General features: G+C 45.3%; 3 protein-coding genes across 10 annotated transcripts; all 3 read right to left on the bottom strand.

The window, feature by feature from the left end:
* Positions 1–6: 6 nt before the first annotated feature.
* On the bottom strand, positions 7–6748 carry surf4l (surfeit 4, like). Of its 2 annotated transcripts, none has more exons than XM_084358767.1 (6): positions 6538–6748; positions 4507–4693; positions 4009–4085; positions 3147–3190; positions 1873–2062; positions 7–1730 (listed from the first exon to the last, which is right to left on the bottom strand). In XM_084358767.1, the coding sequence occupies exons 1-6, from the start codon at positions 6583–6585 to the stop codon at positions 1464–1466; spliced, it is 813 nt and encodes a 270-aa protein (XP_084214893.1). In that variant the 5' UTR covers positions 6586–6748; the 3' UTR covers positions 7–1463. The 2 variants fall into 2 exon arrangements, with proteins under 2 accessions (XP_084214893.1, XP_084214894.1); XM_084358768.1 differs by lacking the exon at positions 6538–6748 and adding an exon at positions 6115–6526.
* An 843-nt stretch (positions 6749–7591) lies between these two features.
* ciz1b (cdkn1a interacting zinc finger protein 1b) lies at positions 7592–13080 on the bottom strand. 3 transcript variants are annotated; one of them, XM_084358759.1, is made up of 13 exons: positions 12847–13080; positions 12158–12308; positions 11284–11371; positions 11058–11206; positions 10584–10749; positions 10336–10476; positions 10124–10218; positions 9869–9962; positions 9689–9793; positions 9426–9605; positions 8489–8543; positions 8210–8331; positions 7592–7938 (listed from the first exon to the last, which is right to left on the bottom strand). In XM_084358759.1, exons 2-13 carry the CDS (start codon positions 12184–12186, stop codon positions 7897–7899), a joined length of 1266 nt encoding a protein of 421 aa, XP_084214885.1. In that variant the 5' UTR covers positions 12187–12308; positions 12847–13080; the 3' UTR covers positions 7592–7896. The 3 variants fall into 3 exon arrangements, with proteins under 3 accessions (XP_084214885.1, XP_084214886.1, XP_084214887.1); XM_084358760.1 differs by having other exon boundaries at positions 12908–13080; XM_084358761.1 differs by lacking the exon at positions 12847–13080 and adding an exon at positions 12527–12714.
* Positions 13081–17816: 4736 nt separating this feature from the next.
* kazald3 (Kazal-type serine peptidase inhibitor domain 3) lies at positions 17817–21390 on the bottom strand. 5 transcript variants are annotated; one of them, XM_084358762.1, is made up of 4 exons: positions 20516–21390; positions 19391–19551; positions 19120–19320; positions 17817–18944 (listed from the first exon to the last, which is right to left on the bottom strand). In XM_084358762.1, exons 1-4 carry the CDS (start codon positions 21069–21071, stop codon positions 18903–18905), a joined length of 960 nt encoding a protein of 319 aa, XP_084214888.1. In that variant the 5' UTR covers positions 21072–21390; the 3' UTR covers positions 17817–18902. The 5 variants fall into 5 exon arrangements, with proteins under 5 accessions (XP_084214888.1, XP_084214891.1, XP_084214892.1 ...); XM_084358765.1 differs by having other exon boundaries at positions 19144–19320; XM_084358766.1 differs by having other exon boundaries at positions 19156–19320.
* Positions 21391–22500: the final 1110 nt, after the last annotated feature.

Genomic DNA, 22500 nt, shown 5'->3' with positions numbered 1-22500 from the left:
GAAAGCTTGACAATGCTGGACTGATTTATTAAACATCTGCTACAAAAACACCGTAGAAAATGATTTCACCTCATAAAGACTCAGACACAGAACAGAACCGACTGACGGCTGCTTTTCTTTCGACCAACACACAGGAAGTGAAAATAAAATCAGAATTCATATGAAATCGTCTGAATGTGTTTGTTTGTGCGTGAACAGCTCCGCCCGCTGGACACTTTCAGTCATTACAACATCTCGACAGAGAAAATAATATTTCATTATTACAGCTGAGATATAAACTTCTTATAAAAACAGAACAAATGAAAGCGTCTGTGATCACACATGAAGACAGCAGCAGTCGAACAACACACACATCATGTGACACACAGAGACTTTCTGATTGGTCGCTCTGAAGACTGAGGAGGAGGAGGAGGAGGAGGATCAACAGCTGGGCTCAGATCTATAAAAGCTGCTCACATAAACTGTTTTATATTTTAGTTTTAGTTTTTTTAACAATCTGCAAAAACACAAAGGTTTTTATTTTAATCTGAGTTCCTTTAATGAACCATCAGTTTTCTCTGAACCTGCTGATGTCAGCATCTGTCTGTGAACATCTGTTTAACTGATCCACCACTGAACCAGTAACACAACATCACCAGACTCCCTTAACAAATGTGGTGATTTTAAGAGTTGCTGAGTTACAACAAACTCTCTAACGTAGTGAAACTCTGTCTCTGACAGACTCTGAATCATTGTCTCCTTCTTGTAAATTCAGCATTAAATGAAAACAGTCAGTTGTTTGTTTCCTTGTAAAAAGTGTCAGTTTGTGGCAGCATGGCTGTACCAGCCTGTCTGCTTCTGTGTCTACAGTGCTAAAGTCTTACCTGCCAACATTTAGCAGCTGTTTGAACACACTGTTTACACTGATTTCACCATTTACACTCAATTTATGAAAGAAGAAACATTTTATTGATCTAAACATGTCACATTTTACAAACACACTAACCAGTAACCAGTATAGGCGACTTCTTTGTCCCCAGACTCCCTTAACAAATGTGTCAGTTTAGTGAGTTGTTGAGTTGGAGACACTTTATAAACTGTGTGAAACTCTGTCTCTGACTGATTCTGACTTATTTGTTGCTTCTTGTAAATTCAGCAAATGTTCTGCATGAACTTCTTTCTGTCTTTGAGCAGAAACATGGCGTCTGTCTCAGTGATGGACGTGAAATACATGTTAATGTATGGACTGAGAGCTGAACACTGATTGGATCACTCATCATGGTGGCATCAGGTCTGAACAGGCTCTTATTGGCTGTTTGTGAACATTTCAATTATTTAGTTTTTTTATAGAATCGTGGCTGTTTTTCAGAATAAAAGCTCTCCTGCTGTACTGACTCTGTACCGCTCCGCCTCGAGCACAGTGTTGAATCCTCCATCTCGTCTTCCTCCTCTTACTCTCCTCTTTTAGCATCAGTTCCTCTTCCTCACCACTCCTTCTTCTTCTCGTCCATGGACACCCCCCCGGGCCCCAGCGCCACCACCAGCAGCAGGCCTCCGATCACCGACGTGGTCTGGAAGAAGTCGTACTTGAGGAAGTCGTGCATGGGTTTGTACGACGCGATGTTCCAGAAGGCGTTGAAGGTGAAGTTGATGCAGAGCAGCCACACCACCAGAGTGAGAGCGGCCAGCTTCGTCTTAAAGCCCACCGCCACGAGCACGATGAGCGCCGAGCCCACCAGGTTCTGCAGGACCTGGACGTGAGGCGAGGATTCACACAGGTCAGCAGCTCAGTCAGTGTGTGTGTGTGTGTGTGTGTGTGTGTGTGTGTGTGTGTGTGTGTGTGTGTGTGTGTGTGTGTGTGTGTGTGTGAGTGAGTGTGTGTGTGAGACTCACACTGATCAGGCTGAGGTCAAAGTGCAGCAGCGTCATGAACATGAGGACGAGGAGGACTCGACCTCCGAGCTGCAGGAGGTGCTTCGGAGAGCTCTGATGACCGAGAGACGGCACGCCTGCAAACACACTGCGAGCCTCCCCCCGACACTCAGCCAGGAGGAGGAGCAGGCCTCCCCCCAACGCAAGGTTCCTACAGGGGAGGGGAGGAGGGGGGAGGAGAGGAGACGAGGGAGGAGGAGAGGAGGAGAGGGAGGAGGAGAGGAGACGAGGGAGGAGGAGAGGAGGAGAGGAGGAGAGGAGACGAGGAGACAAGGAGACGAGGGGGGAGGAGAGGAGGAGAGGAGAGGAGGAGACAAGGAGACGAGGGGGGAGGAGAGGAGACGAGGGAGGAGGAGAGGAGGAGAGGAGACGAGGGAGGAGGAGAGGAGGAGAGGAGACGAGGGGGGAGGAGAGGAGGAGAGGAGACGAGGGAGGAGGAGAGGAGACGAGGAAGGAGGAGAGGAGAGGAGACGAGGGAGGAGGAGAGGAGGAGAGGAGACGAGGAGACAAGGAGACGAGGGGGGAGGAGAGGAGGAGAGGAGACGAGGAGACAAGGAAACGAGGGGGGAGGAGAGGAGGAGAGGAGGAGAGGAGGAGAGGAGACGAGGAGACGAGGAGACAAGGAGACGAGGGGGGAGGAGAGGAGGAGAGGAGGAGAGGAGACGAGGAGACAAGGAGACGAGGGGGGAGGAGAGGAGGAGAGGAGAGGAGGAGACAAGGAGACGAGGGGGGAGGAGAGGAGACGAGGAGACAAGGAGACGAGGGGGGAGGAGAGGAGGAGAGGAGGAGAGGAGACGAGGAGACAAGGAGACGAGGGGGGAGGAGAGGAGGAGAGGAGACGAGGGAGGAGGAGAGGAGACGAGGGAGGAGGAGAGGAGGAGAGGAGACGACATCTTCTGTTTTAAATTTTCGACTCAAACTCAGTTTTACAGTTTTGAGACAAAACTAATTTAAAAATATGAAATTTAACATGCAGATTTATAATCAAACACTTTCTGACACTGAATCAAAGTTTAACTGAAGATTAAAACTTGATGATTCTGATGAAAACAAGCTCAAACTTCACTCGTCTGTTTGGTCTCGAGGGAAAACTGACTGATGTTTCTTAATATTATTGTGTAACTGTTCTCACTGAGCTGCAACATGTTTCTGTCTTTAGCCAGACTCAGTGATGAACACACAAAGTCCACTGTTAAAACTGTCGATTTAAACCAGAAACACACAAACACACTCACCTCATCAGGAACTTTGGGTCCCACAGGATGCTGTAGGCCACCGTCTGCAGACAGCAACACACGTCAGTACTACACACATGAAACACAGTACACACAGTACTCACAGTACACACAGTACTCTGTATTTACTGATAGTTTAATCACACAGAATGAAACTACTCTGTACTAACAGGAAGTGATGTAATACGTGATGACCAATGAAACGTCTGCAGGTCAGTCATAAAGAAATGTTCCTGCTCGTCATCACGTGTGTGAATAAACACGTGTGTGAATAAACACGTGTGTGTGAATAAACACGTGTGTATTCTGGTCTCTGTGTAATAATGTCTGTACACATCAACAGCGTCGCACACAGTCAGCTTACAGACGGGGTTTAGTTCAGGATGAGTCACATGGATGTGTTTATAATGAAAAGACCATAAAGACAAAGTGGAAACTGAACCCACGTTGTTGGGCCCACAGAACCATACTGAACAAGGCTTTTGGACCGTCAGGGGAAACAAATAAATACCAGAGTTAAAACACTTGTTGTGGAACAGAGTTCAGAGTTTTAGGGGACAGAAGAGACATTGGACACGGTGCAGACTGAAACATGATGACAGCTGATGAGACGTCTGACACAGAAATACACTTTAAATCACTAAAGTGACGCACAACGTCCCGCCCACAACAACATCCGACTGTGACATGTCACAACTAACAAACACTGAACAATCTCAATCTGCAAAGTAACTAAAGTTATCAAATAAATGCAGAGGAGAGGAGTACAGCGCAGTACCCGAGTACACTGTACGTTTCATCTTTACTGCAAATGAAGTGAGTGAGTGAGTGAGTGAGTGAGTGAGTGAGTGAGTGAGTGTACCTGCAGGGCGATGATCCCAAACAGAGAGAAGCAGCCGTACTGAACAAAGTTTCTACTGATGATCAACACACAGCCGCCTGCAGACAGACAGACAGACAGACAGACAGACAGACGGACAGACAGACAGACAGACAGACAGACAGTTTGTGATTTAGGTAACAGTATCTTCTCCTCTGGCGCCACCTTCAGGACAAACTCTGCCTCACTCACAGGGATGAAAATATTCAAAGTACACTTACATCAAATTGCACTAAAGTACAGTAACTGAGTCAATATACTTAGTTACTTTCCAGAATTGGTCATGAGGTCACTAATGTGGAGCGATGACTGTGAAACACGAGAAGTAAACGTAGAGACGTTTGTTCTGCTGATGTGATGATCTGTGGACATGTTTGTGATTAGATTGTCCATCCTCAGCTGGACAATAAAGTTTATTCTCTGAACAAAGTGTGTGTGTGTGTGTGTGTGTGTGTGTGTGTGTGTGTGTGTGTGTGTTACCCAGCTGTCCCAGCAGGTTGAGCAGGACGAAGACGTTGGCGAGGAAGCGTCCGCAGCTCCAGGTGGAGTCGATGTACTCGCTCTGCTCGCTCCACTGGAACCACATCCGGACGCCGTCCTCCAGGAAGGTGCTGACCAGGCAGAGCCGGGCCACGTGGGGGAGGTAGTGTTTGGTGACCCGCAGGAACTAAAGGGGGGGCGATCAAACCATGATTGGGAAGGTGTCACTTTGGACTCAGTGACCAAACATGTCCGTCAAACAACAGACAACACGAGTTAGTCTGCTGCTGAATGAAAACTAACATCAAATAACAGAAAAACAATAATTACTCAAGATGACACGAGAGAACCAGCACACGTACTCGAGTGCACGTAAACATGTGGTGTTAAAATATTACTTTGGTCAGCGAAAGTCACACATATGAAGAGTACTCAAGTAAAAGACTCAAGTATCTGATGTTAAATGTACTTCAGTATCAAAGTATCAGTAAAGTAACTGATCATATATTTACATGAGTATAAACTGAGTCAGCTGATCGTCACAATCACTGTTTTTACCTGATTGATGAGAAAATCAATTTAAAAATGATGCAGCAGGTAATCTGTAAAGTAACTAGTAACTAAATGTAGTGGAGTATAAAGTACAGTATGAGTTTTTATTGTTGGTTCAGTTACATTTCCTGCTGATGTTTAGGCCACTTTTAATATTCAGTGGAGGAAAATGATTAAGTACATTTACTCAAGTACTGAACTTAAGTACTATTTTAAGATACTTGTACTTTCCCTGAGTATTTCCATTTCTGTTGCTTTATACTTTAACTCCACTACACCTCAGAGAGAAGATTGTACTACATCACAAAAAGTCCTACTGATGCAGCAGATAATCTGTAAAGTAACTAGTAAGTAGAGTACAAGTACCTCAATATTGTACTTAAGGGCAGTACTGAGTAAATGTACTTAGTTACATTCCATCAGTGAGCTCTAATGAGAACAGGAGTATCGTGTGTATGTGGCAGCAGCTCAGGACTCGAACACTAAACGACTTCCTGTTTCAGGACTACAGTTGTAGTTCTTTCCTCCTGAGCATCATGAAGGACTGAGCCTGACTCACTGCAGCTGCTTCACCACTTCATCACACCGTCACTACCTGCTGCACCGACATTAAACCCCAACAGCAACATCAAATCATCCGTTTTTCCTTTTCGTTTCAGTTTGTATCATTCTGGGTACATGTGTCACATTCAAAGAGTTCACTTCCGTCTTCATGGCATCTTCACACCAGACTCCATTGAGAAATCTGTCAATTTGACACGTCTTGTGTTGAAGCACCCAGACTCACGGCGGTAACTAATAAGTGAAGCCCTCCCGTAAATAATCAGGACTTCTTCCCTCTTTCGGCATATGTTTTATTAACTATGACTTCTTTTAATACTTGAACAAAGTGCACTATCCAAACTCTTCTTCTATAGTTCAGATTGTGAGAACAAGACGAGCTTTAACCCAACATGAAGAAGTGTCACTCGTCGTCTCTGATGTTTCCGTTCCGTGACATGAACTTAACACCAGACCCCGTTTAAAAACCTGTGAGTTTAAAGTTTCCCTGCTGACCTGCCGTCATTCTGAGCTGGTAGAAGACAACCGAAGGCCTGGATCACATCAGTAAGAGACACTCCTCACTTCGGCTCACAGCTAAGTCGACTAATCAGCTGCGTTTGGTGTTTCAGTAGAAGTTTTCTTGCACAGCAGACTTTGACGTTACACCCACTGTCTGCCTCCACAGGCTGCACAGCTCAGCCTGCTGCTGCTGAAGTCAACTAAACATCACGAGTCTTCACCAGAACACGGTGCTGTTTGGATTAATAATCAATATGCCGAATTAACTATCACACAATGCTGATTAATGAAAAGCATGTGTCGTGTACAAAGCTCCATAAAACTATACGGTTTTTGGAAGATATCCGCCTTCTGCCCGAGTCCCAGCCCTTTATGTGGCCGGCTCAAGGTGCTCGTTTCCCGGGGAGAGGAGCTGACCTGGTCCGCTACATCCTCCGCCTGGCTCATCAGGTCTCCGTGTCCCATCTCTCCCGCTGTTAAGGCACTTCAGTGCGGAGAAACGGCTCTCAGCTCAGCTCCAAGTCCGGTCAGAAGAGTCCCGCTCCGGCCTGAGGATGATGATGATGCTCCGCTGCTGCCTCCTCCGACCCACAATCCTTTGCGCTGAGCGGCCGCAGCGCCCCCTGTGGCCGCTCAGGGTGGCGCATGCCACGTGGACTGAGTGTGTCACAGTTACTAAATCTGATTAAAGTCAATAAATATTACATGAACGTGCAGACGCCCTCCGTCTCTTCTGCTCAGGCTGAGGAGAAAATATCACATTTGATTGACAAAATAACAAAAACACAAGAGATAGAAAACTGAAACAAACATGTTGGAGTCATGTCACTTCTTAAATGACAGCGTTTACAAAATGAAATGAAGGATTTATTATCATAATATTATATAATATTATCATTATGACTGGTGGATATCCAGCACAACCAGCTGATGTCTCAGAGTCTTTAAAACAAAATGAGTTTGTTTCTTTCGATGATTTCCTGTTTCCTGTCGAGGTGAATAAATCAAATATCTCAAACAGGAAGTGTTCAGACATCTGAACCTTCATCAGCAGATTAATTGTTATATGAAGACTTCCACATCAACTGTGTTTGAAGTGGGTTCAGCACAGTTCAGGTTTGATTATCGTTGTGCTTGTTTTAAGACTGTTTTTAAAATATCTATTTAAATTAGTTTTGTATTCTATTTTGTGGAAAATGTTGACAATTGACAAATTGATATAATTATTTTGTTATATTCTATTTTATATTCTGCTCACCAGCTCGGAGAGACGCTGCGCTGTTTTCTTGTTTTGCACAATGACAATAAAGACTTGAATCTTGAATCTTGACTCATTTTTTTGTAAATTGTTTATTAATATTAAATAAAAATAACAGGACATCAAGTCTGTTTTGAAGAAATATGTCTGTAACATAAGTAAATGTAATAAACAGTACGTCATTTTTCTACAAGGTAGAAAGAAAAACACATGTAGGAATAAACAATGTTTTATTAATGTATCGTCTCTTCAGGGCGACTGAGAAGATAAAAGACAGAAAAACACCAGACTGACCCTTTAATAACCATTTTAAAGTCCTGATGTGATTTCAGCTGCAGTTCACCTGACGGCCAGCAGGTGTCGCTCTGGTCCTCACCTGTATTTACCTGTTTACTGTTCACATCATTGTTGTAAACAGGTCAGCTGTTACATTAAAGTTCTGTGGAGAACAGGAAGTACAGCAGGATGATGTCATCAGTCCATCACCTGGACACACAGGTGCATTGTGGGACAGCAGGTCAGGTCAGATCTTCATGTCTCATCTGAGCAGCTCTGTGACTCTAAAACACAAAATGACCTCAGACCCCTGCGAGAGTGTGTGTGTGTGAGTGAGTGAGTGAGTGAGTGAGTGAGTGTGTGTGTGTGTTACCTGCAGGCGGAGGTTGTGTGTGTGTGTGTGTGTGTGTGTGTGTGTCTGAGTGAGTGTGAGTGAGTGTGTGAGTGAGTGTGTGAGTGAGCGAGTGAGAGTGTGTGTGTGTGTGTGTGTGTGTGTGTGTGTGTCTGAGTGAGTGTGAGTGAGTGAGTGTGTGAGTGTGTGTGTGTGTGTGTTACCTGCAGGCGGAGGTAGTGTGTGTGTGTCCTGCAGTGTGTGTGTCGTGCTGTCGTCTCTCTGTAGAAGAACTTGTTACACAGTCGACACATGAAGCCAGAAACAGGAACCACAAAACGACTTCCTGTACAGACACACACAGAGTTATAGTTTTAACATTTATGTTTTTATTTCCTGTTTTTAATTTCAGTATCTATTATTGATCATTTTATTTGTTATCACTAACTGATACGTAATGGTGATGAAATTCAATTTAAACAGGCATTTAACATATAACATACCATATGTGGTGTGGGGGTCATATTCCTCCCTGTGTGTTTCCTGTGTATCAGTTGCCTGCAACACCAACACACACACACACACACATACACACACACACACACACACACACACACACACACACACACACACACACACCAAGTAATGCAGGAGGACTAATGAGTAAAAATGGCCGACCACTTGCAGGCCTGTAGTGACTGTGGTCCAGTTCACAGCTACATTAACCTGCGTCTGGTCTGATGTCACTTCCTGCTCTGTATGAAACAAACCCGTCCATCACTGAGACAGACTCCATGTTTCTGCTCAAAGACAGAAAGAAGTTCATGCAGAACATTTGCTGAATTTACAAGAAGCAACAAATAAGTGAGAATCAGTCAGAGACAGAGTTTCACACAGTTTATAAAGTGTCTCCAACTCAACAACTCACTAAACTGACACATTTGTTAAGGGAGTCTGGGGACAAAGAAGTCGCCTATACTGGTTACTGGTTAGTGTGTTTGTAAAATGTGACATGTTTAGATCAATAAAATGTTTCTTCTTTCATAAATTGAGTGTAAATGGTGAAATCAGTGTAAACAGTGTGTTCAAACAGCTGCTAAATGTTGGCAGGTCAGACTTTAGCACTTTAGACACAGAAGCAGACAGGCTGGTACAGCCATGCTGCCACAAACTGACACTTTTTACAAGGAAACAAACAACTTACTGTTTTCATTTAATGCTGAATTTACAAGAAGGAGACAATGATTCAGAGTCTGTCAGAGACAGAGTTTCACTACGTTACAAAGTTTGTTTTAACTCAGCAACTCTTAAAATCACTACATTTGTAAAGGGAGTCTGGTGATGGTGTGTTACTGGTTAAAGCAGATGCTGTGTTCACAAACAGCTGACATCAGCAGCTCTGTGGGAAACAAACAATCAGGTGTATATGAATCGTCGTACCTCCAACTCTTTCTCTTCTGCTTCCTCTGTTCTTACACCACCCTCTTCCTCTTCATCAGCTACTTCTACATCTTCTTCCTCCTCGTCCTCGTCCTCCTCGTCTTCGTCTTCCTCTCCCTCAAAGCAGCCGACAGCATCCACTGTGATCAGCTCCTCCTCCTGAGCCTCCTGCAGGTGCACCTGGGAGGAGACAGACACAGAATCAAACTCACCCTGTTGGTTTGCCCTGAACATGTGACATGCGTCACATGACCCCCGCTGACCTGCTGCTTGTGCTCTGCAGACTTCATGTGCTCCACAAACTTCCTGGGAGTCCTGAAGTGACGTTTACACACCGGACAGAAGGGACGACACAGCTGCTTACACATCTGCAGACACACACAGCAGGCTAGCATCAAAAAACATGGTTAGCATTTTGAAGTCATGTTAGCAATGTTTCCCACCTTGTGCTGTTTTGTCCGTCGATGGATGATGACATCACCGCTGAAGTGAGTCTGACAGGTGTCACACCAGCGCTGTGTGTCGGGCCGACGCCCCCTGGAGGACAAAGGTGAACCATCAGGAGGAGTTGGACGTGTGTGTGTGTGTATACCTGTCCTGCAGTGTGTGTGTGTGTGTGTGTGTGTGTGTGTGTGTACCTGTCCTGCAGTGTGTGTGTGTGTGTGTATGTGTGTGTGTGTGTGTGTGTGTGTGTGTACCTGTCCTGCAGTGTGTGTGTGTTGAGGCAGATGGACTGTGTGATGTCCTTCAGTCTCCTCAGGTGTTCTGGTCCTGACATGTGCTCCTGAAACACCTGAACACACACAGCAGTCACTGCTTCCCGTCCTTCAGTCCAGAGGGAGCCTCAGGTGTGTGTGTGTGTGTGTGTGTGTGTGTGTGTGTGTGTGTGCGCGCGCTGGCTGTGTCTCACCTGCACAGAGCGACAGGTGAGGTTACAGACGTGACAGTGGAGTCCACCTGTCTGTCTGTCAGCCGTCCTGTCTGTCTGTCCGAACTCTCTGCTCTCACTGCTCTGCTGGATGGTGACCTTCAGAGAGGCCACGCTCTGCAGCTGACACACACACACACACACACACACACACACACACACACACACATTACAACACATATATTAGTATATTAATGAGGTCATTAACTGATGACATCATGTTTCATCACCTCAGCTGCTCTGCTGTCCTCGCTCAGCTCTGCTGCCCCCTGCTGGTCCGGGGGAGGAGGTCTCGGCGGATCGTACACACTTCCTGTGGAGCAGCTCCCACTTCCTGGTTGACCACATGACCCCGGGCCTCTCTCTCCGCTGGTCGGAGCTGCAGGATCGTCGGTCCTGAGGAAACACATTTGTTTTTATTTCACACTGAGTTTGGCTCAGTGACATCCTGCTGATGTTCAGCTCAGTGTTTCGCCTCAAAGATCTTCAGTTTTCTGTCACAGAGGAAAGAAACCAGAAACATTCATATTTCACCAGCTGAGTGTTGTTTCCTCAAAAGATTACTCAAGCTGATTAATCAATTATCAGAATATTTGGTGATTAATCAATGAATCATCACAGCTCGACGGCAGATTGATCGATTATCAAAATTGAAAACAGTTTTCTGACTCATCAGGATGTTGTCTGTAATAACTCTGACCGACCCGTCCAGTCTCGCCCTCTTTGTCTCCGTCTCTCCTGAACCTCCGTCAGGTCCCGGGTCTCCTCTCTCTTCTTCTGTGGTGTCGGAGCTGCAGCTCGGCCGGCTGTCAGAGCTTCCTGTCGCTGATCCCGCCCACTTCCTGCCTGAAACCTGACAAAGAAAAACAGTGAGCTGGATCCATGACGGAGACAGGCGGCAGCGAGGGGGCGGGGTTTGTTTTAGTCGACCTGGTGAGTCAGAGGCGGTCTGCGATGGACGGGGCCGGCAGGGAATCGAACCCGCGTCACTCCGTTCACTGCAGCAGGTACAAAACACCTGCAGAGGACAGAGACGCGGAGATTAAAGCAAACTGTTGTAATAATTATTTAATGTTGATCTTATTTTCATCATCTGTCGGTTATTTAAACAATTAATCATTTATTAACTGTTCTTTCTCTAAAAGTCGGAGCTGGAAGAAGCACTCAGATCTGCTTCACTCTGCTGTCGGCTGGTTAAATACGAATGTTTCTGGTTTCTGATCGACATTTAATCAATTAATCCAGAAAACGATCAATTGATTAATCAACAATCAACACAGTATTTAGGTTCAGCTTCAGTCTGCTAATTAGTTTCTCGATTGATCGACTAAACTTTGATCTGTAAACGTGTCCGTCAGTTTCTCTCACTCTCTGATCCTGTACTTCAGTAAAAGTAATAATACCACAGTGTACAAGTACTCCAGAGTACTCAAGTACCAGAAGTAATAGTACTCATTATACAGATGAATATGTGCGACATTATTGGATTATAATTATTGATGCATTCATGTGTTCATCACTTTCATGGTGAAGATACTGATGGTAGTTTAATCTGTAATAACACATCATCATTTATTATAGATTACATTTTGTATTAATAATTTTTAATCTGCAAAACGACTGAAGTGAATGAATAAATGTGAAAAATATATTTTCAAGCTTCAACTCATTGTTTTGTCTCTAAAGTGTCAGAAAACATCTGCAGATGATTCATAATCATATTCATGATCTTCTCAATGTGAATGGATTATTTCAGCTTCATGATGAGATGAGATGAGATGAGATGAGACAGGACTGCTCCTACCTGTCTGCTCTCCGCTGCTGCCTGACCATGTTGAAGCCTGGACCAGGTGACCTTTGACCTCTGCACCAGCAGCAGCACCAGCACCGAGCCGCCCTGATGGAGAGCTGCTTTATTAACCAAACCTGCAGATTGAAGTCTCAGCGACCACAACCTGTCAAACAACAGCCAGCAAATAAACGTCATGGAGCAAAATCTACAAGATTTTCATGTAAATGTAGAGAACTTAAAACTCGACATTAAGTTTAGACTGAAATAACACTTCAAAAACAGGCTCTCGACTACGTGTCTGTTATAAAGAACTCCATTTAAATATAAGTAACTTTTAACAGGAAATGCTCACTGGCCTCCTCGAGTCTTACGAGCACTTACTATTTGGAAAAGGTAACAGACATGCCTATTAAAAAGTCCTCGATGTTTAGTATATAAACCGAATTTTAGATTGGCTTAACTCGATTCCTAAAATGTCTTCATTAATTAAATTTAAATGACTGTAATGTGTTGATCAGCAGTCAAACTTTAAATTAGCGCATTTTTAAGAGTAACCTCGCGCCGTCCGTAGTTTGGCTAACGCTGACAGAGTATAGCGGCTTCTCGACACAAACTGAGCCGCCTGACGTCACAGTCGTGTTTCTTTACGCTGTTCATCAGAATAAAGACAAATGATTTAATGTTATCAGAGCTCAACTCACCGCCCAACGAATGCTAAAGCTAAAGCTAAAGCTAGCCCACAGGCTACATGTAAACACTGACCGGCTGTTTGTCTCTGAGCTGCTCTGTCGCCCCCTGCTGGTCGGGAGGAGGAACAGCGGTCACCTGGAGAACTGCAGCCGTTGATCACCTGAGCACGTGACGCTGTCCAGCTGCTGCATGTTGGACTTCCCTGTTTTAATGTGACATGTTGAGTTTGGACACATGTGACATTCACAGTGATGAGGATTGATCCTGATCAGTGTTTAACCTGCGAAGCATTAAATCACAAAGTAACGTCTTATTTTGATTTAACTCTTAAACAAGAATCAGACTTTGTCTCCATGTTATCATGAAGGAGTTTTGTGTCTAATCATGATAAATAACTGTTACATCTTCTATTCTCAGTAACCAGAACAGGTGAGAACAATATTTTTCATCTAAATAAGATGTTAGAAATACTTTTGTCCAGATGTTAGTAACATTTTCATGTTCATTTTTTCAAAGTTTGACTGTTGGGCCTGTATTTAGATAAATGTATAATATGCTGTTTAATTAAACTATTCTAGTCTAAATTCTGTCATTTTAAATGAAACATACAACAATCAGGCCTGAATATGCACATTAATAAAATATTAACACAATCTGGATAAAAGTGTTACTGTTAAAAAATACTATTTTTACCTGTCTGGTTTTCTGAGAATAAAATGATTGAACAGTTAATCCATCTGTTCTTCCTTCCACCATTTTGAATGTATGATGTCAGAGTCACAAAGATAATAATCAGCTGGGATCGTGCAGGAGACGGTGAGGCTCCACCACCGGCTCATCAAATGTCAAACTGGCCTCTGAAGATCGTCTCTGTGGAGGACACCAGGCAGTGAAGGGTTGAAGAGGCTGAGCAGGAGCTGCTGATCCGCCTAAGGTAGATCTCACCTGTTGCACTGTTGTGTAACAATGTTAAACAGGCCGTTCTGCTGAGTGTTTCCAGGCTCCAGGGGAGAGCTCTGATTGGCTGATGAGGTCTGGAAGTTATTTCCAGCTGCAGTGAATCTGTTGGTATTTCCTGGATTCACTCACAGACAGACGAGCTGCAGGAGCTCAGAGCAACATCCTGCTGGACGCCTTCACAGACTGTCAGAGGAACCGGAGGGTCATTAAACGCACCACAGACACATGAACATGAACACACACACACACACACACACACACACACACACACACACACACACACTGTGTCTGTGCCACTAATGTGTTTTCAATAAGAATATTTAACATGGCTGAAATAAATATCTGTTACCCAATCTGCTTTCACACACACACACACACACACACACACACACACACACACACACACACACTATATAAACTGGCTGTCTGTTGTTGATTTGTCGTCTGTTTTTCATCGTGGTTGGAAAAACTTCTCCCCGTAAAGAAAAAAGTTTCTGTTTGTCCAGAATGTAACAAACACACCACGTGGACAAAAGTATGTGGACAGCAGCAGCAGCACATGTGAGTGTGTGTGTGTGTGTGTGTGTGTGTGTGTGTGCGTGTGTGTGTGTGCATCAGACAGGTGAGAGTTGTACCTGTCTGAACTGTAAAGTTGTTGAAGCAGAAATGATTCAGTCTGTGAATCATGTGACTTCATCATGATGTCATCAGTGTGCAGCCATGACGACGAGGTTGTGACCTTCTTCTTCTGTGGTTTAATGGCTCCAAATGGAGAATTAGCTCCACCTGCTGTTGATCTGCATCAACGATCAGCTCAGCCACACAACAAACAGTCACACAACAGTCACAACAAACATCCACACAACAAACTGTCACACAACAGTCAGACAACTGTCAGACAACAAACATCCACACAACAAACAGTCACACAACAAACATCCACACAACATCCACACAACAAACAGTCACACAACAAACATCCACACAACATCCACACAACAAACAGTCACACAACAAACATCCACACAACATCCACACAACAAACAGTCAGACAACAAACATCCACACAACAAACAGTCAGACAACAAACATCCACACAACCAACAGTCACACAACAAACATCCACACAACATCCACACAACAAACAGTCACACAACAAACATCCACACAACATCCACACAACAAACAGTCAGACAACAAACATCCACACAACAAACAGTCACACAACAAACATCCACACAACAAACAGTCACACAACAAACAGTCACACAACAAACATCCACACAACAGTCACACAACAAACAGTCACACAACAAACATCCACTCAACAAACAGTCACACAACAAACTGTCACACAACATCCACACAACAAACAGTCAGACAACAAACATCCACACAACAAACAGTCACACAACAAACAGTCACACAACAAACATCCACACAACAGTCACACAACAAACATCCACACAACAAACAGTCACACAACAAACATCCACACAACAAACATCCACTCAACAAACAATCACACAACAAACATCCACTCAACAGTCACACAACAAACATCCACACAACAAACAGTCACACAACAAACATCCACACAACAGTCACACAACAAACATCCACACAACAGTCACACAACAAACATCCACACAACAAACAGTCACACAACAAACATCCACACAACAAACAGCCACACAACAAACAGTCACACAACAAACAGTCACACAACAAACATCCACTCAACAGTCACACAACAAACATCCACACAACAAACAGTCACACAACAAACATCCACAAAAACAAACAGTCACACAACAAACTGTCACACAACAGTCACACAACAAACAGGCACACAACAAACAGCCACACAACAAACATCCACTCAACAAACAGTCACACAACAAACTGTCACACAACAGTCACACAACAAACAGGCACACAACAAACAGTCGCACAACAGTCAGACAACAAACAGGCACACAACAAACAGTCACACAACAAACAGTCAGACAACAAACATCCACACAACAGTCACACAACAAACAGTCACACAACAAACAGCCACACAACAAACATCCACTCAACAGTCACACAACAAACAGCCACACAACAAACATCCACTCAACAGTCACACAACAAACATCCACACAACAAACAGCCACACAACAAACATCCACTCAACAAACAGTCACACAACAAACTGTCACACAACAGTCACACAACAAACAGGCACACAACAAACAGTCGCACAACAGTCAGACAACAAACAGGCACACAACAAACAGTCACACAACAAACAGTCAGACAACAAACATCCACACAACAGTCACACAACAAACAGTCACACAACAAACATCCACACAACAAACAGTCAGACAACAAACAGTCGCACAACAGTCAGACAACAAACATCCACACAACCAACAGTCACACATCCACACAACAAACAGTCAGACAACAAACATCCACAGAACAAACAGTCAGACAACAAACAGTCAGACAACAAACAGTCACACAGTCAGACAACAAACATCCACACAACAAACAGTCAGACAACAAACAGTCACACAGTCAGACAACAAACATCCACACAAGAAACAGTCAGACAACAAACATCCACACAACAAACAGTCGCACAACAGTCACACAACAGTCAGACAACAAACAGTCGCACAACAGTCACACAACAGTCACACAACAAACAGTCAGACAACAAACATCCACACAACAAACTGTCGCACAACAAACAGTCGCACAACAAACAGTCGCACAACAAACAGTAACACAACAAACAGTAACACAACAAACAGTCGCACAACAAACAGTCACACATTCACTCAGAGACCAGGGACGTCAGAGCTCCCTGAGGATCGTCATGTTTTCATGTTTCGGTCTCAGTGGTCCCGTGATGGATCCAAATTAAATGTCTTCTCCGTGACGTTCTCTCCACGTGAAGCTCCTCCGGCAGCAGCTGAGCAGCTCCGACAGGTTTAAAATACGTTGGGGTGATGACGTGATGGCTGCAGTGGGTGTGTTGGGCTGTGGGAGCAGCCCGGTGGAGTTTCTGCTGGTTAATAGATTCTGCAGATGTTCCTTCACTTCCCTCTGAATGGAAACTCAGACAGACGGTTTCATCAGAGGAGCTTCAGCTTCCTGTGGACTGAATGTGTCAGGACGTCCCGCTGTCTCCTACAGACCAGCTCTATACTCCACATCTGTGACTTACAGTGTCTGAGGGTCAGTGTGAGGGCTGGATCTGGATCTAAATCTGGATCTGGATCAGTCCATCTCGTAGGATCCATCTGGATATCTCTCTCTGTCTTCAGCCATGCTAACATGCTAATTCATGCCCTCCTCAGGATGAACTGTAATAACTGTGCTGATCCTCTGACGCTTCATCTAGCGCCATCATCAGGTGGACATGTTCATGTGTCCAGTACTCTGGTTCATAACCTGCAGAACTGTTACATGTTAGCATGCTAACACGCTAAAGTTAGATAGTGAACATAGTGCACATAGTGCACATAGTGCACATTAGCATCGTAAGCATGTTGATGTTAGCATTTAGCTCAAAGCTCCACTGTGTTTAAAGTACAGCCTCTAGCATTAAGCTAACAGTCACATGGATCTGTGAAGAGAACTGGAGGCAGCGTTGGAGGCGGAGCCAACTTCATTCCAATGAGAGCTGCTCATTGGTGCACAAACACAGTTTGACTTCCCCGTAGCATGTGTGCTAACTTCCTGTTTAGCCCTCTGCTAACTTGAGTGGGGATAAAATAATTAAAGGTGCATCGGACCGAGTTTCTTAAAGTGAAACTCGTGTTTTCACTGCAGGCTGACAGAACCGCCGTGGTACAGAACCTGTTTCTGGGAGTTCTAGCTTCTGGGTTTACTTCCTGGTTATGAAGCCCAAATGATGACATCACAGATTTTTAAAACGCTCTCAGCTCGAGGAAAGTTTTACAAATAAGGAGGAAGAGGAGTGTGTGACGAAGAAACAAAAACAGTAGCTTGTTTTTAATTTATATTTATATATATTTATTTTAAACAATATATATTATTGATAATATTATTGATGATATTATTGATGATATTACTGATAGCATGTTTCACACAGACAGCTGACAGGAGACACTGACCTCTGTGTCACAGTGTGATGTCATCATGTGGATAATATGATCAATACTCAATGTCTTTAATATAAGAAGAAGATGATGAAGATGATGATGATGAAGATGAAGATGACGAGTGTCTCTGGACATCCTCTCAATGGCTGTGTCTCAATTCAGGGGCTGCAGCCTTCAAGGACGCGGCCTTCGCGGTCCACGAGGGCCGGGTCCTTGGACAGGTCTTTGAACGCCTCGTCCACCGTTGTTAAATGGGACGGTCCAGCCTTTGGAGCATTTCCTGGTTGGTCACCAGATGTCCCGCCCCTTACCGTTACGTCACGATTGTGAATGAAGAGATGCATTAAAGTCTGTTTTGGTTCAAATCTATCAAACGTGTACATTTATTTGTGTGTGCACAAAAATTAACGACAAAATGTGTCAAATCTAAATTGAATCATCAACATCACAAAATAAACATGAACCCATTGGTGAATAACAACTATATTTACCACAGCATCACCAGCGTCACGTGTTGTAACTGAAAGTTAACATCTGGAGGTTTTATAGTCCCCTGAAGTTTAACTTATCTGGCGTTGGATGTTCAAATGAGTCAAAACCGAGTATAAACCCATTACTTCAATTTGAATGTCATGTCTGCGCCACTTGATGTCGCCATTTTCTCTTGCTTCCTCTTCTGTTTCGGGACTGAGCAGCGGTGCGCAAAGGATCTTGGGATATGTGAGGCCGCGGAGGATAGTAGCGATGCGTCCTCCGAAAAGAGGGAAGGCCAGGCTGCGTTTGAAGGAGCCTCTGAACTGGGACGGCCTTCGTGCAGCGCTGTGACGTAATTGGCCTTCGAGGGCTGCAGCCCCTGAATTGGGACACAGCCGGTGTGTTTACTGTCTCTGCTGCTCACACTGACGTCAGCTGACAGGAAGTGACATCACGTGTGTCTCAGTAAAAGTCCTGGTCGTAGTCTGTGGCGTCGATCAGCTGCTTCATCTCTGACACGCTGTTAGCCAGGTAGGACGACAGCTCGTCTAACAGAGAGACAGACAGGCAGAGAGTGAGACAGAGTGAGACAGACAGAGAGACATAGAGACAGACAGTGAGACAGGTGTGGTGCACAGTTTAAATTAAATCAAACTAAAAAGGATGAAAGTGACTCCGTCTGCGTACCTGTCTGTGTACCTGTCTGTGTACCTGTCTGTGTACCTGTCTGCGTACCTGTCTGTGTACCTGTCTGCGTACCTGTCTGTCTGTCTCACCTGCTCCCAGTACTCCCAGTACAGCGGAGGCCGACACACTCCCCAAGTTGTTCCGAGCGATGCAGCGATAGGTTCCTGAGTCCTGTGGCTCCGCCCCCTCAATCTGCAGCCAACTAGAGAGCTCGAATTTCAGAGGACCGCCCCTCGACTGTGGAGACAGAGGGCGACAGTGAGTAGGGCGGAGCTCTTCGTGAGTCACCTGCAGAGTCGGAGCTCACCTGGACGGAGATGTGGGGGTCGTCTCCGGGCAGGACGACGTCTCGGCCCTCCTTCCTCCACTCGACCAACGCCATCGGAAACGCAAAGACCTCGCAGAGGAAGACCAGACTACTTCCTGTCCCGTTCACCTGACTGTGAGGAGGGACCTTAATGACGGGGACTGACAGACAGACAGATCAGAGAGACAGACAGGTCAGTGAGAGAGAGACAGGTAAGAGAGAGAGAGACAGGCAGAGTTGAATGTTGAAGGTGGAGGAGGTGTTTCTCCTCAGACACTGGCTGTTTGTCAGAAGAGTGAACAGACGGGTGGAGCTAACAGACGGGTGGAGCTAACAGTGAACAGACGGGTGGAGCTAACAGACGGGTGGAGCTAACAGACGGGTGGAGCTAACAGTGAACAGACGGGTGGAGCTAACAGACGGGTGGAGCTATCAGACGGGTGGAGCTAACAGACGGGTGGAGCTAACAGTGAACAGACGGGTGGAGCTATCAGACGGGTGGAGCTAACAGACGGGTGGAGCTAACAGTGAACAGACGGGTGGAGCTAACAGACGGGTGGAGCTAGCGGTGAAGTTTGTCTTCAAATGTCTCGTTTTGTCAGAGACTCGCTGCCAGCTTCTGATCGATCAGTCTAACGATCGATCAGTCTAATGATCGATCAGTCTAATGACTGTATTGCTGCTGAATGTAAATATAAATGATCAATGACCTCATCTGTGTTTGGGACAGACAGCCAGCTGATCAGAGCTGCAACCATTGATCAACTAATCAATTGATCAACCGATCGATCAGTTGTCAACGACTAATCTATTAAACTATTGATAATGGATCAATGAGCTGAAGTCATCAGATCACCTCCTGTCAGATCTCAAAGGTCAATATGTTCTGGTTCTGGTTCTGGTTCCTCTGAGACTTTAGACATGATGAGCAAACAACTAAACAACTAATCCAGAAAACACACACACACACACACACAGACACAGACACACACACACACACACACACACACACACACACACAGACACACACACACAGACACAGACACAGACACACACACAGACACACACACACACACACACACACACAGACACACACACACACACACACACACACAGGTGTGGTACCGGTCTTGCAGGGCCCTCTTCCTCGGGTCTTGAGTTCCGGTCTGGAGAAGGCGGCCTCTCTGAACTGACACATGTTCATGTATGAGGCTCCATCGGAACCACACACCGCCTCCTGCTGCTCACACACACACACCTCCTCCTCTTCATCCTCCCCTCCTCCTCCTCCTCCTCCTGCGGGCCGCGGGTCCGCCTGACACCGCAGTCCGGTCCCGCAGAGCCCGTAGTAGACGCTGCGGGGCCCCGGGTCGCAGGCTTGGCCCTCCAGGTTTCCACACTCTTTACAGCAGCCGCACGAGTCCAGCACCAGTCCGGCCCGACAGCCCCGGGTCTCCGGACACAGGTCCGGCTCACAGGACCCACAGTCCTCGGTCCCGTTCCCGCTGCGCCCCCCGCCGCCTCCCAGCTCCTCATCCAGCCAGTCGTAGTCCAGCGGGTCGGGGCGGGAGAACCTGGCGGGCGGCTCGGTGCTGAGGTCGGGCAGTTTGTTGGGGAGAGCCCGGCATGTGTGGAGGTTCAGACAGAGCCCCAGGAGAACCAGTCCGCTCAGCCCCGGCATGGTGACCCGCTCTGAGGGTTCCGCTTGGCTCCGGACCGGACGGGTGATGCCGGGTCGCTCCGGTTCTTTCTCCGCTTCAACGCGACAGAACAACCCAGAAAGAGGAGGTTCAAACCCCGACACTCACATTCCTGTCCGACCCAAACACCATGAGGACGAGTCACAGAAACAGAACAGTTCCGCCTGTGTCACCTGAAACTGGTTCCGACATGAGTCCAGCACAGAACCCAGAACACAGAACCCAGACCACAGAACACAGAACACAGACTGGAGTCAGCGTTTAAAGTTTGAATGTGAAGAACAGCTGAGCGAGGCACGAGACCCGCAGTCAAGCCCGCCACAATAAAACCTCACACGTCCGGTCAGCCCTTCAAAATAAAACGACGGATAAAGTGTTTTTGGGACAGAGGATGACGTCAGAGTCCAGTTCAACAGTCTGACTTAAAAAAGCAACGATATGGTGTTAAAGTATTACTTTGTAAAACACTCATGAAGAGTACTCGAGTAAAAGTCTTAAAGTATCTGATGTTAATCAAAGTATCAGTGAAGTAACTGATCATATAGTTACATGAGTATAAACTGAGTCAGCTGATCGTGATGAGAAAATCAATTAATTAATAATGATGGAGCATGTAATCTCTAAAGTAACTAGTAACTAAAGTAATCAGATAGATGAAGTGGAGTTAAAGTAGAAAGTAGCAGTAAGTATTTTAAGTTTTAAGTTCAGTTTGAGTAAATGTACTTAGTTACATTCCATCACTGATTATAATACCAACATATTTTATTCATTATTCTGCATCATGAATACTTTTACTTTTGGTACTTTAAGTTTATTTGGATGATAAAACTGAAATGAGTATTTCTACACTGTGGTATGAGTACTTTTACTGAAGTACAAGGTCAGAGTACTTCTTCTCACTCTGGACTCAGAGGAAGTGCGACGAACGTTTTCTCAAACCAAATGTTTCGTGGATCAGTCGAGACAATAATCAGCAGATCGGAGCCGCAGCTAACGATCACTGTCAATGATTAATCTGTTGATCTTTTTCTGGAGTAATCTATTACATGTTGATCAGTGTGTCTTGACCCAAAGACATTCAGTTTACTGTCATAGAGGAGGAAAGAAAGCAGAAGATATTCACAGAGTACTTGAGTACTGAGAACACCTGGACTACCTGGAGGTCTGACTCATCATCAGTTCAGTGGGAAAAGTATTTAACATTTTAGCATCTGAACTCCAAACTGTGCAGGTTTTATTAAACAAGCGTGAAAAAAAACACTTGCTGCAGGGACAACTGAATTTTTGTCTTTTATTTTGAAGGTGCAGCGTCCTTGTTTCCTGTCTCACCTGACAGACTTCAGTTCTTCAGGTCTGTGTGTCTGATGGTCTTCACACAGCAGCAGCAGCTGTGCTGCTCGGGCTCCCTTC

This window comes from Pagrus pagrus (genome assembly GCF_965226575.1).
Source record: "Pagrus pagrus genome assembly, chromosome: 8".
NCBI lineage: Eukaryota > Metazoa > Chordata > Actinopteri > Spariformes > Sparidae > Pagrus > Pagrus pagrus.
This window is presented reverse-complemented; position numbering and strand designations above follow the sequence as displayed.